Source organism: Podarcis liolepis (genome assembly GCF_965112155.1).
Source record: "Podarcis liolepis genome assembly, chromosome: 17".
NCBI lineage: Eukaryota > Metazoa > Chordata > Lepidosauria > Squamata > Lacertidae > Podarcis > Podarcis liolepis.
Genome location: NC_139571.1, coordinates 896,951 through 914,791, shown reverse-complemented (window position 1 = coordinate 914,791; position 17,841 = coordinate 896,951). Strand labels below are relative to the sequence as shown.

Genomic DNA, 17,841 nt, shown 5'->3' with positions numbered 1-17,841 from the left:
TTATATATATTGGAAGCTGCCCAGAGTGAGTGGCTGGGACAACCCAGTAAGATGTGTGGGGTATAAATAGTAAAATTATCATTATGGAATTGGATGTCCCTATTTTCACCGGAGAAATGTTGCATGCAACTGTTGCATCTCATGCAAGCAATTTTCCATCTCCCATTTTAGGTTACAAACTTTCCACATTTGGCAAGGAAATATGTTCAGCTCTCAAGCCCAGCCTCAGGGAGCAAATTTGGAGCACAGTTACTCCAAGGTTTCAGTCAGGGCTGGCCCTACCATTGGGCAGAGTGAGGCAGCAAGCTCAGACAGCAGATGCTTGGGAGCAAGGACTGGTAGTTGTGGTGTTGAAGGGTGGAGCTCCCTCTGTCATGGGGCCTGCCTTGCTTGTCCTTGTCTACACTGCTGCTCTCCCAGCATTGCAGTAATTCACAACAGCCTGTCCATCATCTTCTGCATGTGCAGTGATTGGGCTTCTCCAGATGGCAACATGCCATGGATGCACTAAGAGTGCTTTAGGGGTGGGCATATTGGACCGCCTACATATCATTCTGCCCGATTTATTGTTCCATGATCTTTCCCAAATGCTACCATCTTCAAATATATAAAAGGATGTCATATAGAAGAGGGAGAAAGGTTGTTTTCTGCTGCTCCAGAGAAGCGGACACGGAGCAATGGATCCAAACTACAAGAAAGAAGATTCCACTAAACATTAGGAAGAACTTCCTGACAGTAAGAGCTGTTTGACAGTGAAATTTGCTGCCAAGGAGTGTGGTGGAGTCTCCTACTTTGGAGGTCTTTAAGCAGAGGCTTGACAACCATATGTCAGGAGTGCTCTGATGGTGTTTCCTGCTTGGCAGGGGGTTGGACTCGGTGGCCCTTGTGGTCTATTCCAACTCTATGATTCTATGATTCTATCTTATTGCCCTCTGGAGGGGCACAAGGAAAGAAAGACAAAGTATAAGCCAGAACTTTTGTGGCAAGTCACAGGATTTCAGCAGGATGTTCCAGCACTCACCCTGGTTGGAAGAAACACTGAAAGTGTGGATATCACCACAAGCACATATCATCGTGAATACACAATAAAAAGGATGTCTGGGGTGGCTGTGTATATGTGTGTGTGTGTGTGTGTGAGAGAGAGAGAGAGAGAGAGAGAGAGAGAGAGAGAGAGAGAGAGAGAGAGAGATGTCCCTCTTAGGCTGTGTTTTACCACAAATTGCTGTTTATTTTTTAACAGCAGAGTGTCAGGGGATTGAGAAGAAGTCTTTTGGATTTCCATCTTTTGATGTTGAAATGTCCAGGGACAACCCTGGCAGAGCTAGTGCTGGAAGATGTGTCTTCTCCTTGCCTCCTGCGTTTTGCTTTTTGAGGCAATCTTGGGGAAAGCTAGGACAACACAGCTTGTTCGGATGCATTTCATTGTTAAGTCTGATGGGCGTACAATAGAGTGCAGATTCCATTGTACCCGTTCTGGGCAGCCACAGAAGCCCAGGCTGGAAATCAGGGGCAAAAGAGATATAATGAAAAGGAATACTTTTTAAAAATGAAGCTCAAATGAGGGGCTTCGGAGAAATGCCGCTCTTCCTCTCTTTCCGCCAGACTAAGGCACAGTTTCTCCTCCATTGCTTGCTGGCGAGACATCGTCTGCGGCTGCATGTGCAGAATCTCTTTCGCGCACTTCACCATATTTGGGACGCTGAAGCAGAAAGCATTTCTCTGTTTCCATCGCTCTGCTGTCACAACGATTACACAACGCTCTCCTCTCTACAAAGTTCCTTGGGGTGGCTGTGGAGTTGCTCACATGCCACGAGGGGGCAGTGCCACACTTGGAAGACAATTAGCTCATCCCCAGCTGTGGGTTTTATGGGGGGGGGATCACAGTGTGTGGCTTGGGACGAGGGAGTGTGCATGGCTGCTTGCGGTGTATGCGCGCATCTGGGGACTGATAGCTTTATGACCAGAAGAAGCAGAGGAGAAGATGAAAAAATTATTTGTACCCTCTTAAAAAACCATGAAGGAACCTGGAGAAACAGCCGCCAGGGATGAATTTGCAGAAGAGGGAGCGCAGGAGAGAGAATAAGGAGGGGAAGGAAGAGAGGAGATCAGAGGAGCTTTTGATGTGATGATCCCCACAGGGCAGCCAGAGTCTGCATACGATTTTGAGGGTGGACTGCTGCTTAGATGGAGACAAAAGATTGTGCAGCCACCCCTGCCCCTCTCTTCTTCTGCTGCCCCTGTCCCATCAGACAACCTCCTTCAAGGTTTCCTGCTGAAGACCTCCTCCCTCCTTTGGGTTTCTCAGCCTCAGCTGCTCAGAACCTGTTGCTGCCAGAGAGAAAGCCTGTGGGAAGTTCTCGTAACCCTGTTATCCAGGCTGTAACCTCCAAGAAGGCAGGCATTGCCATGGCAACCCAGCAAAGCACCGTTAGTGTCAGGTAACTTAACAGGCAAGAATGGAAGGAAGGCCCAGGCACATCTAGCAGGAGACACACGCAGTCAGCGAGAGAGGCAGGCACTTGCTCACCCCCTACCTTGTGTTGTTTACACAGCTGTGCAACAGGAGATGCAAAACCAGTAGAGGCCCACCTGACACACAGATAGGGAACCAAGGAATGCCTGTGAGTTTTTCTGTCAAAGTGCCAAGGTGCAGGGGAGGGGGGTGCTCAGGCACACAAATGGCCACACAGCGCGAACATCTGTATCAAGACTGGCATCTGTGCCAGTGCCACATTCACATGCCCCACAAAGTGCACACACACCACTGAGGGCATGCCAGGCTTCGTCCCGGCTCAGGCAGCACAAGTGTCTCACGGACAAAAAAGCAATTTACATGCAGATAGGCATAAGCAACCATGCTTAGCTGCACAAACATGCCACGCCACAAACCCCAGGGAGGGTGCACTGAGGCACCAAGCCATGAACAGTTGCCGGATCTCAGAATGAACACACATAATGTGGTGCATCTGTATATAGATATTTTGCACACAACCTCCCCCCCCCCCCCCCCCGGAGACAGAAATGCAAATCTGCATACCAGCACAACCAGTAAGTATATTGTAAGCAGATGGCTGTCTTTTGTGACTACGCAGGGGGACCTCTTCATTAGGCATGTTATGACTCCACTGGAAAACATAAACCCTGGGATACAAGGGTGGCCAAGGAGGCACCCCATGGCACAGGAGATCCCTTCCAAACCTGGGCTCCCTTACTAGCTACCCTCCTATACATCTTTATGCATGCACACACAGACAGAGGTTACCCCACTTGCTACCCCACTTGCACTGGGCGGGAGAGCGCCACCTTCTGCTGGGGCCGCAGAGGAGACGGCGTGAAAACCCTTCTATGAAGGATGATCAGTGGCACGTCCCATTCATGAATCTTGGAGACAATGGGAAGGAAATCTCCCAGAACTTCTCAGGTTCATACAAGGAAGCTGTATCTAACCAAACTGGAATTCTCAAGCCTTTTCTCTCTTCTTTGAAACACCTGACCCTCTGGCGTGCTGCAACACTTACTGCTTTTGAAATTGCACCCTCTTTCAAATGCGGTTTGGCATATCACACGGCAGGGGTTGCAGGTGCCGCTGCTGACTGCTCTTGGAGGAAAACAAAACAAATATCACATGGTAGTCGCCCCCCCCCCCCGCCTCTATAGAGTGCCATGAACATCGATGGTGCTAAGTAAACAAGCAGGGACCTTGGCCTTTGACTTTATATGATTTGCAGTCGGGCTGTACATTTTTCTTGGCTTTATTGTTTTATCTTTTTGTAAACCACTTTGTGGGTTGATTTTCTTTCTTTTCTTTTCTTGCAATCAAGCAACGTATAAATTTTATGAAATAAATATTAAATAAAATGTACATTTAATTGCTAAATATTACAAACATTTCAAGTTCTCTATATTGTAGGGTGTGTGTGGAATCTGGTACCAGAACAAGAAAACTGTATTTAGTGGATGTGCTTCAGTATTCACCACAAATACAGCAGACAACAACTAATATGCAGAATCAGATAATAGGATTTTCTATTTGTATGCCAGCTTTCTCCTAATGCATCCCCCGATTTTCTCTTTTTCTCTCTTTCTCTCCCCCCCCCCCATGCTTTTTAACATCTATATGAAGCCTCTGGGAGAGATCATCAGGGGGTTTGGGCTGGGTGTTCATCAGTATGCAGATGATATCCAGCTCTACCTCTTTTAAATCAGAACCAGTGAAGGCGGTGAAGGTCCTGTGTGAGTGCCTGGAGGCGGTTGGAGGATGCATGGTGGCTAACAGATTGAGGTTGAATCCCGACAAGACAGAAGTACTGTTCTTGGGGGACAGGGGGCAGGCTGGTGTGGGGGACTCCCTGGTTCTGAATGGGGTAACTGTGCCCCTGAAGGACCAGGTGCGCAGCCTGGGAGTCATTTTGGACTCACAGCTGTCCATGGAGAGGCAGGTCTATTCTGTGTCCAGGGCAGCTGTCTACCAGCTCCATCTGGTACGCAGGGTGAGACCCTATCTGCCCGCGGACTGTCTGGCCAGAGTGGTGCATGCTCTGGTTATCTCCTGCTTAGACAGGATCAATAGGAATATTAATGCCATGGTTTCTTCCAACTGCTCAGCCTATATGTCTATATGTAGAAAACCCCTCCTAATGTAGCAGGAAACACCAGATGCCTGCAGTGACCTTTGTTCCAAGAGAGCCAAACCCAAGGGGGATGCTGAGACCCCTTAGATTTCTTACTGTTCCAAGATTGTGGTGCATATTTTCCTTTCTAACCTCCTTAACCAAGCTAGCCAAATCTTTAGTTTCAAATCCCACCTTTTGCCATAAGTTCACCAGATAGCCTTAAAGAAACTACCTTCTCTAAGATGGGACAGACAGAAGTTTTGAAGAGACTTAATAGTGGGATTCTAGTTGGTTTTGCTCCTTGTGGTGCACTCATATATTTCCTTTGTCCTTTTGGTTTGAACAGGTGTTGCAAGCTTTCCAAACAATGCCAAAAACCTCCCAAACCTGTTTACCAGAAGCAGAAGTAGGGGAAATGCACACACTATGAATAGTGATCCCTCTCTCTTTTCTTTTCTTTTCTTTTTTTCTGATAACAAAATAAAACTTCATGATACAAACACATAAAAACCAAACCAAACCAAACCAAACCAAACCAAGACTGACTTAGGATGTTATATTCACAAGAAGAAATGATAAAGCTGCTTATTCGGATATTTGCAATAAGATGCAGACAGGTAAGTGGAGAGTACAGTCATAAGAAACGAGAGCAAGAAGTGTGGCGCATATGACTTTAAAAATACACAGAAACATAGACCCACAACTGAAACTACCAGAGACATAAGGAGTACCAGTAATAAAAGGCTCTATATTACATCAAGAAACTTTTTCAAGCAATTAGGTGTCCTTATCCCAAATTTCATGAGAGGCTCGTAAAGGTAAAGGGACCCCTGACCATTAAGTCCAGTTGCAGACGACTCTGGGGTTGTAGCTTTACTGGCTGAGGGAGCCGACATTTGTCTGCAGACAGTTTTCCAGGTCATGTGGCCAGCATGACTAAGCCGCTTCTGGCGAACCAGAGCAGCGCACGAAACGACGTTTACCTTCCCACCGGAGCGGTACCTATTTATCTACTTGCACTTCATGCTTTCGAACTGCTAGGTTGGCAGGAGCAGGGACTGAGCAACGGGAACTCACTCCATCACAGAGATTTGAACTGCCGACCTTCCAATCGGCAAGCCCTAGGCTCTGTGGTTTAGACCACAGGGTCACCTACGTCAAGAAGAGACAAATGTATTTTTTCTTTTTTAATGTATTCATTTACATAAATCCCACCAAACTGAGACAACATGTTTTTCCTTTAAAAAAATGGGTGTACCATATAAGTTTTTAATGTCCTGCATTTTTCCATATATTACTCCATCACAATGAGGTGTTTATTTCAGACTATGTTTTCCATATTTGGGAAATTGGTGGACTTGCAGCAATAAGAAAGTAATTTAACAAATCTTTCAATTTTATATTTTTATTCTCTTCTTTAAAAAAGTTAATAGTGGTCTCTCTTTCAAACTGCCTTCAGCTCTCTGGAAAAACAATAACAGGCTGTTGTTTATTTCTGGCCTTAACCTCATTCCCTTCGTTGTTCAGAATGGGGATTATAATATTGACCTATGTTACAGAATAGTTGTAAGGATTACTCAGGCAATGTTTTTGAAGTATTTTTCATTTTCTAAGTGCAATGAGTGCCTATTGCCACAACCAGAACTACTTTCTATGACTATATTCTGTTCAAATTCCCATCTGAGTCCTAGATCCTAAAAGAAAAATTGAATAATTTGTTTGTTAGACAAAGTCAAATCCACACCATACATTGAAAGTCCATTTATACCACTTTAACAGAGCTATAATTCCCAGCACCCTTAATCCACTACAGTTCCCAGGATTATTGGGAGCAGGGAAGCCATGGGCTTTGCATATATGATGCGAGTGTGCCTTGAAGGCCACACTTTCCCTCAAATATGGAGCCCAAGATGACTTACAACAGGCATGAAAATGTATGTGTGTAAATGGGAAACAAAAAAATTATGTTATTTATGTTATTTATTTAACATAAATAAAACTACTATAAAATCAATAAAAGTCCATGAGCTACAGAGTAGACAAGAGAGTAGCAGATCAGTTAAATACAATAGTAAATACTCTTCAACCAAATGCCTGGTGAAATAAAACAATCTTTAGTTTCAATCCCCAAGGAAGAAGTTTCAGAATTGGGGAGCCACCACAGAAAATGCCCTGATGGGACAGGTCACCCTCCTAGTGTCTCAGGGGTGGGGGTGAGACTGCAAACAGGATCTCTCCAGCTGACCCCATGGCACGTGGTGAACAGGATAGGGACAGACATCCATTTAGGTACCTGGGTCCCAAGTCGTTCAGGGCTTTAGAGGCTAGTAAAGGTAAAGGTAAAGGTACCCCTGCCCATACGGGCCAGTTTTGACAGACTCTAGGGTTGTGCGCTCATCTCACTCTAGAGGCTAGGAGCCAGCGCTGTCCGCAGACACTTCCGGGTCACGTGGCCAGCGTGACGAAGCTGCTCTGGCAAACCGGCACCAGAGCAGCACATGGAACGCCATTTACCTTCCCGCTATAAAGCGGTCCCTATTTATCTACTTGCACCCGGGGGTGCTTTCGAACTGCTAGGTTGGCAGACGCTGGGACCGAGCAACGGGAGCGCACCCCGCCGTGGGGATTCGAACCGCTGACCATGCGATCGGCAAATCCTAGGTGTTGAGGTTTTACCCACAGCGCCACCCGCGTCCCATAGTTAGAGGCTAACAGCAATATCTTAAAGGTAATTCACAGGCCCCTTCATGGATCACTGCCTTGCCATGGCAAAGGGGCTTGAATAACTCAGAGAAGCCATGAACGATGCCGAGGAGGGCACCCAAGATGAACAGGTCATAGTGGAGAGCTTTGACCAAACGTGATCCACCTGGAGCAGGAACCGGGAAGCCACTCCAGTATCCCTGCCAAGAAAACACCATGGACAAAGACAACAGGCATATAAAAGTCATGACGCTGGAAGATGAGCCCCTCAGGTCAGAAGGCGTCCAACATGCTACTGAGGAAGAGCGGAGGGCAAGTACAAGTAGATTCAGAGCTGATGAAGCGGCTGGGCCAAAGCCGAAAGGACGCTCAGTTGCGGATATGCCTGGAAGCGAAAGGAAAATCCAATGCTGTAAAGAAAAATATTGCATAGGAACCTGGAATGTAAGAACCATGAACCTGGGTAAGTTGGATGTGGTCAAAAATGAGATGGCAAGAATAAATATTGACATCCTGGGCATCAGTGAACTAAAATGGATCGGAATGGGCGAATTCAGTTCGGATGACCATCATATCTACTACTGTGGGCAAGAATCCCGTAAAAGAAATGGAGTGGCCCTCATAGTCAACAAAAGAGTGGCGAAAGCTGTACTGGGATGCAATCTCAAAAATGATAGAATGATCTCGATACGAATCCAAGGCAGACCTTTTAACATCACAGTAATCCAAGTTTATGCACCAACTACTAGTGCTGAAGAAAATGAAATTGACCAATTCTATGAAGACTTACAACACCTTATAGAAATGACACCAAAGAAGGATGTTATTCTCATTATAGGGGATTGGAATGCTAAAGTAGGGAATCAAGAGATAAAAGGAACAACTGGCAAGTTTGGCCTTGGAGATCAAAACGAAGCAGGGCAAAGGCTAACAGAATTCTGTCAAGAGAACAAGCTGGTCATCACAGACACTCTTTTCCAACAATACAACACATGGACATCACCAGATGGGCAGCATCAAAATCAGATTGATTATATTCTCTGCAGCTAAAGATGGAGAAGCTCTATACAGTCAGCAAAAACAAGACCTGGAGCTGACTGTGGCTCAGATCAACAGCTTCTTATAGCAAAATTCAAGCTTAAACTGAAGAAAGTAAGAAAAACTGCTGGGCCGGTAATATACAATCTAAATCAAATTCCTTATGAATACACAGTGGAAGTGAGGAACAGGTTTAAGGATTTAGGTTTGGTGGACAGAGTGCCTGAAGAACTATGGATGGAGGCTCACAACATTATACAGGAGGCAGCAACGAAAACCATCCCAATGAAAAGGAAATGCAAGAAAGCAAAGTGGCTGTCCAACGAGGCCTTACAAATAGTGGGGGAAAGAAGGCAAGCAAAATGCGAGGGAGATAGTGAAAGATACAGGAAATTGAATGCAGATTTCCAAAAAATAGCAAGGAGAGACAAGAAGGCCTTCTTAAATGAGCAATGCAAAGAAATAGGGGAAAACAACAGAATGGGAAGAACCAGAGATCTGTTCAAGAAAATTGGAGATATGAAAGGCACATTTCGTACAAAGATTACCATAATAAAGGACAAAAGTGGTAAGGACCTAACAGAAGCAGAAGACATCAAGAAGAGGTGGCAAGAATACACAGAGGAATTATACTAGAAAGATATGGATGGCTCGTACACCCCAGGTAGTGTGGTTGCTGACCTTGAGCCAGACATCCTGGAGAGTGAAGTCAAATGGGCCTTAGAAAGCACTGCTAATAACAAGGCCAGTGGAAGTGATGATATACCAGCTGAACTATTTAAAATTTTAAAAGATGATGCTGTGAAGGTGCTACACTCAATTTGCCAGCAAGTTTGGAAAACTCAGCAGTGGCCAGAGGATTGGAGAAGATCAGTCTACATCCCAATCCCAAAGAAGGGCAGTGCCAAAGAATGCTCCAACTACCGCACAATTGCACTCATTTCACATGCTAGGAAGGTTATGCTTAAAATTCTACAAGGAAGGCTCAAGCAGTATGTGGACCGAGAACTCCCAGAAGTGCAAGCTGGATTTAGAAGAGGCAGAGGAACCAGAGACCAAACTGCAAATATGCGCTGGATTATGGAGAAAGGTAGAGAATTCCAGAAAGACATCTACTTCTGCTTCATTGACTATGCAAAAGCCTTTGACTGTGTTGACCACAGCAAACTATGGCAAGTTCTTAAAGACATGGGAGTGCCTGATCACCTCATCTGTTTCCTGAGAAATCTCTTTGTGGGACAAGAAGCTACAGTTAGAACTGGATATGGAACAACTGATTGGTTCAAAATTGGGAAAGGAGTACAACAAGGCTGTATATTGTCTCCCTGCTTATTTAACTTATATGCAGAATTCATCATGCGAAAGGCTGGACTGGATGAATTAAGATTGCCGGAAGAAATATCAACAACCTCAGATATGCAGATGACACAACCTTGATGGCAGAAAGTGAGGAGGAATTAAAGAATCTTTTAATGAGGGTGAAAGAGGAGAGCGCAAAATATGGTTTGAAGCTCAACATCAAAAAAACGAAGATCATGGCCACTGGGCCCATCATCCTCTGGCAAATAGAAGGGGAAGAAATGGAGGCAGTGAGAGATTTTACTTTATTGGGCTCCATGATCACTGCAGATGGTGACAGCAGCCACGAAATTAAAAGACGCCTGCTTCTTGGGAGAAAAGCAATGATAAACCTAGACAGCATCTTAAAAATCAGAGACATCACCTTGCCAACAAAGGTCCATATAGTTAAAGCTCTGACTTTCCCAGTAGTGATGTATGGAAGTGAGAGCTGGACCATAAAGAAGGCTGATCGCCGAAGAATTGATGCTTTTGAATTATGGTGCTGGAGGAGACTCTTGACAGTCCCATGGACTGCAAGAAGATCAAACCTATCCATTCTTAAGGAAATCAGCCCTGAGTGCTCACTGGAAGGACAGATCCTGAAGCTGAGACTTCAATACTTTGGCCACCTCCTGAGAAGAGAAGACTCCCTGGAAAAGACCCTGATGTTGGGAAAGATGGAGGGCACAAGGAGAAGGGGACGACAGAGGACAAGATGGTTGGATAGTGTTCTCGAAGCTACCAGCATGAGTTTGACCAAACTGCGGGAGGCAGTGGAAGACAGGAATGCCTGGCGTGCTCTGGTCCAGGGGGTCACAAAGAGTCGGACACGACTAAACAACTAAACGACAAAAACAATTCACAGGCAGCCAGTGAATAGATTTTGGAATTGGTGTTACATAATCCCTACAGGTTGCTCCACTGGCAGCCCAGTAGCAGAATTCTGCACAGTTGAAGTGTCCAGACCATCTTCAAGGAAAGCCCTGCATAGACTGCTTTGCAGTAATCTATCCCAGATAGGTCACTGAGGCCAGGCTAGCTCAGTCCAGGAACAGCCCTAGTTGGTGCACCAACCAGAAGTGGGCTAAGGCACTCCTTGCTACTTGGGCTTCCAATGAAAATTTGGAATTGAGGGATACCTCAAACCAGACACTTGCTTCTTTGGGTGCTGGCAGGTATGCTGTCCTCCTAGCCCTGGACAAATAGATCTCCTCAGTTCTCTCCTCAGGATTCATCTTCAGTTCATTTTCCCTCATCCAGACACCGACTTCCAGGTGTTGATCCAAACACTAAACAGCCTCTCCGGATTAGAGTGGAAAAACTGAGTTGGGTGTGATCCACGCTTTACCTCAAAACTCCAGAATACAGTTCCCAGCAGTTTCATTCACAGTATCATCAGCCTGTGACCATGGATGTCCTATTCTTAATTTGCTTTGCTGTTTAACCTAGTATCACATGGCAATTACTTCCATAAGCCAGGGCTGGGGAACCTCTGGCCCTCCAGATGTTGAGCCTATCATCCCTGGCCATTGGCCATGCTGGCGATAATGAGACTTGGAGTCCAACAAGGTCTGGAGAGCCTCTCCAATTCCCCACCACAAGAGAACATTGATATCTCAAATGCATACTCTGCCCTTCAGGCATTCTCAATACAGCTTATAAAAGAATCATAGAATTGTAGTGTTGGAAAATTTACAGATACTACAGATACTACAAAACAATAACAGAACAACAGCACAGCTGCTCCATTACAGCAAGGCTGCTGGGCAAAGCCTTTCCCTTGCAAAGGGGAGGCTGAGGTTGGCGACTGCAGCAGTGGCAGCCCTAGGAGGGGAAGCAGTGGGGGGCACAGGGTGGGGCAGGTGGGGACTGCTTGGTGCTGGAGGGGGCTTGCTAACACACCCACACCCATAAAATTGGGGGCCAGGTGTGCTCAAGGGATTATTCTGTGTTATGTGAACAAGTTTTTCCATTTGGTTTGGCCTGAATTTCAGCAGATGGGCTGGTTCACACATGTGTCTGCATTTCTCAACACTTGGTTCCTCTACACTTGCTGACTGGCAGCTGTAAATGTGAGAATTGACTCGGCCCAAAAAGCACGGTAGCCTTGGAGGAGACAGGAAAGTTCTCCTCTGTGGGTGTCAGATCTGCGGTGGCCAAGGCATGCGAGCATGTTGTGCTCGCGGTGCCTATGGGAAGCAGTGCCTGATGCTCTGAGAGAAAGTAACTCATTCACTCCTAATTTGATAAATGGCTATAAACCCCTCAACTGGTTGTCTTCCCACCCACCTCCAACCTAAAAATCTCTGACCTCTTAAGCCTTTTCCCCTAAGCAAGATGCCTCATCGGAAACATGTTCCGCACGCCATGTGTGTGAGGCATGTTCCTAGTCCCAGATCAGGAGCCTCGGGGTCCGGCTCCTCTCTTGCTCACTCTGCTGCCCCACTTGTGAATGCAGCTTCCTCATGGCAATTCATGCCTGACCTTTCTCTGCTTTGAGCCTGGACCAGATCGCCACAGTGGCAAAGCCAGTCAGGGTACATGATCTGTGTGGGTTATTCTGTCCAGAAGAAGGTCTAGCAGGAACAGGGATGGCTGAACCTGGAGGGCTGCTGCTGCGGACAAGAGAATCCAGGCTCATCGGAAACCCCTCCAAGGGGAAGAGAGGCAGCTAAGAGGCAGTGCATCCTCAGGCTCCGTGCAGCTGGCACCTCCAGACAGGGCTAAGAGAGATCCTTACAGAAACCCTGTAGAATCACACCAGTCAGTGCACATTGCGACTGGGAAACGCTTTAATGAGGTCGAGAAGGAAACCAGGATCCAGGGTGGAAGGGGAAACAAAGTTAATTTTCACCTAACAGGTTGTGCTGGCTCTGAGTGTGAATGCGCTCACAGCCTACTGTCTAAAAACCAGAGAGTCTAACTTCCTTGCACCCCTCAGAAAGAAAGAGAGAAAAAGAAACAGAGAACATGCATTATCCCACGAAGGACAGAAGGTGCAAATAGGATTGTCCAGGAGAGTTGGAGACCATGCCAGAGAACTGTTTCCTAATTTCCCAAGTTCAGTGAGAAGGTCCATCCTTATTCTACCACCCAGGTGATCCCAGGTAAGTGATCTGCTGATCATTGTCCCATTTGGTGCCTCCACAGCAAATACGCCCAACTTGATAGAAGGGTTTTCAAGGAAAGATCCCCAGATTGCATAACTCTGCCTTTGGGGAAAGGGATGGGGGAGATATAAGGATGTTTCTGCTTGGATGAGATTAATTTTAACATTTCCATACCTGGAGCACAGGACTGAGCAGGCAGGAGATGCTTCATGAGAGCATAATGGAAGCCCTGACCAAAAACCCACTTAGTCCTGCATCCCATTTTCCATAGCGGTCAGGCAGATGCATAAACCAGGGGCAAAGGCACGCGCCCCCTCCTGATTCTGCCTCCCAGCAACTGACCTTGCGTGGTGCACTGCCTCTGAACATGGAGGTTTTGTGGAGCGTTTCTGCCATGGCCACTAGCCTTTGATAGATCTATCCCCCTGAATCCATCTGATCTCCCTTCAAAGCTACCTGTGACAGTGAACCATCTCGCTATCCTCCAGCAATGAATTCTATAAATTAATAATGTGACAAGTGCTTTCTTTTGTCTGTCCTGAATCTACTGCCAATCAATTTCATTGGGTGATCCTGAGCAGTCACAGCATTATGGGAGAGGGAGAATATATATTCAAAAGTCCCCTGTGATCTTATCCTCTTTCAGAGCTGAGTTAGTTTAATCCATGCGCTTACAACATGCAGTTGTGCAGCACACTCACAAGTCTAAGCACACATGCACACAACAGGGCACATGCTCAAGATCTCCTAACAAGGAATAGAAGGCATTACAACCACTCTTATGTGCCAGAAGGGTTACAGAACAGGTTTTTCCTATTCTCCATGCATGTTTAGTCCTGATATAACTCTACAAGCAGAATTGTGTGAGAACAGAGGGGTTAGGGAATTGGAGACTTCAGTTTGTTGCACATCCAAGCGTCATAATTGACAACCGAGAATTATTGGAACAGAATGTGCAACACAGTTTAGACGTAGGCACACACACGATAATGCAAATATTATTTGATCTAATGAATCAATCAGATGTTGTTAATGCTACACAGAACCCACAGGGTATCAGCAGAAGCGCTAACAGATTCTTAGGAGACAAGGTCCACTAGGTAGTCTGTCCTATTTTCAAAATAGTGCAACAGAAGTCAGTGTAGAAATGGGACTCCTAAGAGGTGGAAGGGAGAGGATCTCAAACTCTTGAAGGAAAGGGCAGGGAGTGTCAGGGAGGAAGCCGACCACTGAGATGATGTCCCAGGTCTCCTGAAATCATCTTTCCAGAACCATGAGGATTACTGATTCTCGGAAGTCCAGTGGACTTCCCATATACCATGCTGACTCCACCACCAGAACTGAATTTTGTGATCCTTCTTCTGTAATAAACTGTAGTAGCTGATGACTGTTATTTTAAATCCAATAGATTGCAGTAAAAGACTATGCTTGTGGGGGGGGGGTGAGAGAGAGAGAGAGAGAGAGAGAGAGAGAGAGAGAGACCCTGTGAGCAATGCAGCACACACACACACACACACTTGTAAAGTTCCTGCCAAGGCACTGGAAAGAACCCTGTGACTTGCATGCACATGCTACCTAAACACATCTATCTGTCCATGCACACAAATGTAGCTAGGTGAGAACAATGGTCTATTGAGTCACACATGTGCTTGCTCAAAGACACATAGGTGGTCATATACCAACCAGTAGAAAAAGCATACAAACAGGAGATACGTATGCATTAGTGCACATGAATGCATTTGCAGAGATCCCTGGATGCATTATCTTTCACAGACACAAAAAATTCAAAATAATGTGGATACATAAACACACACACACGTTTTAACCCACTTCTACTGTGTAAATTATATATAATTACAAACAAATACAGCTATATTGTAATCCATTTTCGCCTGTGTGTGTGTGTGTGTTTGAGAGATGTAGAATGAGCTTTTACAAAGCTCCTACTGCCTGGCAGGCGTTTGAGTGCATCAAATACATTGGCAGGAGCTTTAAAAACCCCTTTCTTCTGATTGTGTGCACGTGTGCTCTCTTATATGGTGCTGCCAGTGCCTTTTATTCACCGCGTTCCCTCAGCACCCAAAGCGCCTCTGCTCTTTCTCCTTTACTGTGCAGCCCTCTTCTCACAGCCCTGTCCTCACCCAGAGGGAACTTCTGCCCCGTCCCAAAGATGCTCCTAAACTTCCTGGGTGTCTAAAGAATGGAATCGCTTGAGCTGTGGCGCACCCAGCATGCTGCCCCTCCCATTTCCAGGTCAGAATCCCAGCCCACCTTTGTATCCCAACTTCTGGTTCCTGCGCCCCTGCGCCCCAGTCTCCAGTCCCAATCTTAGCTCCATGCACGCCCTGCGCGCCACCTGCGCTCCATCCATTCCCGCATCCTTCTCCCGCGTACTTGCTCGAAATGCAAACTCCTCCACCCCCCAGCCCTCCTGCTGCCCCCTCCCGCTTCCTACCTGGGGGGAGCTGCGCGTCCCTCCCCCTCCTGGGGCTGGCGGGATGAGTTCCCACGTTACAGCTTGCCACGGGGCACAGGGTCGGCAGCTTGGGATGGCTCAGCCATGGCACGGAGCTGCCTGCCTCTGCGCTCCCTGGCAGAGTGTGTGAGCACAGCCTGCCTGGCAGAGAGCCCAAGGAGAAGAAAGCAGGGGCGGGAGCGGCTGCTGGGGCGGGGGGCGCCGAGGGAGGAGAGACCCGGGAACACATGGAGAGCCCGAGGCTGGGGACATGTGATTTAGGCAAAGAGAGGGCAAGAGGGAGGGTGGACGTGTGTGTGTGTGTTTGTGTCAGAGGCAGTGTGCCTGCTCTGTGAAATATTGCATGTGTGTGTAGCGCGTGCGTGCAAATGAACGCACATCATCACCACATGTGAGAATGGTCCCTCAGTCGCTGCGCATCTTCGTGGCTCTGCCTGCCTCAAGGGACCTGTACTTACCTGCGCCACATCCTTTACATCTGCTTCTGTCTGACGTTTGCACAGCAGGTGGTTGTGGCTGCCGGGCGAGGGGCGGGGGGGGGGAGTTTGGTATGTTGGCAAGTATTTGCAGAGCTGCCCGGGCATGCAGCGAAGCGCCCCTTTGCTCCTCTCCGAACACCGCAGCTGTGGAAGAGGAGGACCAACGGGTGCAAGTTTGTGTTTGCGAGCCGGTTGCTGATGCATTTGTGCCTTTCCACCACAAAGGAGAGGTGGGGCTGCTTGTGGGGGGGGGGGGAGAGGTTATAGTCCTGTTATCCCAGTTGGGATCTGCAAAGTGTATTGCCTTCCTTTAGACTAGTATATCAGAGACCTCTCTCTCTTTCTCCTCTGTGTGCGTTTCTGTCACAGAGACTCTCTCTGTGTGTAGTAAGTTTTGGGATACATCAGTGTATGCTCTTGCGAATTGTCAATTCTGAAGACTCAATAGATGGCTTTTGTTTTATGATCAGCGTTTGCCTCTCATATTTGGTATTAGCAAGCAGCTTTTCTCCAGATCAGAAGAGTGATCGTGTTGTTGTGCTGCTCTTTATATTCGCCACCCACCCACCCCGCCATCTCCATTTCTGCTTCTTTTGTAACAGGCTTCTTGGTTTGCCGGCATTTCTCCCCGTTTTTGCTTCCCATCTGGCATATTGATCACACAGGTCAAGCGACATGCTGGGGGCTGCCTGACACCTGAAGGTCCTCCTCTTGGACTCATCACACTGTAAAAAGAAACAGAAAGTCAGCACCCGCAAACCCTTCCTCCCCGTGGCAGCAAAGGAAAGGGAACAGGACACAGCCGGGGTAGGATGGTGGGCTGTGAACATCATATCAGAGAACTCTGCTTATGAAGGCAGCTTGGAAACAAATAAACAAATATGTGTGTCTGTGTACATGCAGTGACGGGTAAATCAAGGGATACAACTGGATAGCAAGATACAGGGATGCATGGAAGGGGCTTGGAACAGGGGCAAGTGATGGGAGCTGGGAGAAAGGGACAAAATGACCAGGGACTGCACTAATGCAACTGTTCCTAAGAAATTCGGTGCCGTCCCATATCTTCTCTGTAAACAACTGTGCATTTTTATGTAGCTGATTATTTGCATGGAGCTGTAGAGCTGGAAAATTCTAGAACCAAATGCATTTCCTTTAGGTGTGTGCATACGATATATGCAATGGCCTGTTTGCATTCATTCTATTGCAGCAGTTGCATAAACCTCTGGTGTGTTATGGAGCCTGGGCTTATAAATCAGCAGGGGGAGTTTAACTCTGTGCACTTGTGGTTTGGTTTTGTTGCAGTTTCTTCCAGAAAGAGCAGTATGTGTGCATGTGCAGAATATTTCCTAAGGGGTGTGCAGACCTTTGTGATGGTGCCTCACCCCATGCACAAGTGCATCATAAGTGCCACAGTGGCACCAACTCGAGAGCAACGTCTGTCTGAATGTGTAATCTGCAAATCTATTTGCTGCAGCAGGAACCTCTGTGGGTGTGAGATACACAATTTTCGCTGTGGAAGGAGGGGGGTGGCAGGACGCTTGAGTTCTACTCAAAGCCCTAGGCCATGCAGGTTGGGCACACAGCCTTATTTGGTAGTGGCAATTAGGAAATGTCAAAACTCTGGACTTAAAATGGACTTTCCCCATGGCAATGCGCTTCAATTGCTGCACACTGAGTGCAGCTTGGCCTTCTGACCCCAAACCCGCCAACTGCTATTAAGCAAACCCACTTCCTGGAAGAACGGAGGCGGAAGCAAGAGGAGAAGCAACCAATAGCTCTGTCCTACTCATTCTGCCATTGAGTAGCCGTCCCTGGGAATCACCCAGTGGGGAGTGCGCTGTTGCACTCAGGTCCTGCCTGGCAGCTTCCCCTGGGCAGCTGGTTGGAGAGTGAGACCAAGATGAGGGACTGCATGGGCCTTTGGACAAATCCTGCAGGTCTCATCTTACAAGAAAGAGGAACAAGAAAGAGGAGCAGAGGCTGAGGTTAAGGGAGGTCACAAGTCGGAAAGCCAAGGGCTGGAACAGCAGGAGCCAAGCATTGGGATACATTAAGAGAGAGCAAAATGTGGCCTTGTTCCA

General features: G+C 47.1%; 1 protein-coding gene and 1 long non-coding RNA gene across 4 annotated transcripts in view; one reads left to right on the top strand and one right to left on the bottom strand.

Moving 5' to 3' along the window:
- LOC310696715 (caM kinase-like vesicle-associated protein) overlaps nt 1–15,765 on the bottom strand; it is a 49,144-nt gene extending 33,379 nt beyond the window's left edge. The window contains exon 1 of one of the 3 annotated variants that reach the window (XM_083482582.1): nt 15,740–15,765. In XM_083482582.1, coding sequence (XP_083338708.1) covers nt 15,740–15,750 — 11 coding nt within the window. In that variant the 5' untranslated portion in view covers nt 15,751–15,765. Of the gene's footprint in view, nt 1–3,518; nt 3,542–15,260; nt 15,449–15,739 lie in introns of those variants that run through there. The other 2 variants (XM_083482583.1, XM_083482584.1) reach the window with 2 other exon arrangements.
- On the top strand, nt 5,161–17,396 carry LOC310696762. The gene is made up of 3 exons (XR_014520719.1): nt 5,161–5,230; nt 12,637–12,802; nt 16,363–17,396. It is a non-coding gene; the product is annotated as an uncharacterized lncRNA (long non-coding RNA).
- Nucleotides 17,397–17,841: the final 445 nt, after the last annotated feature.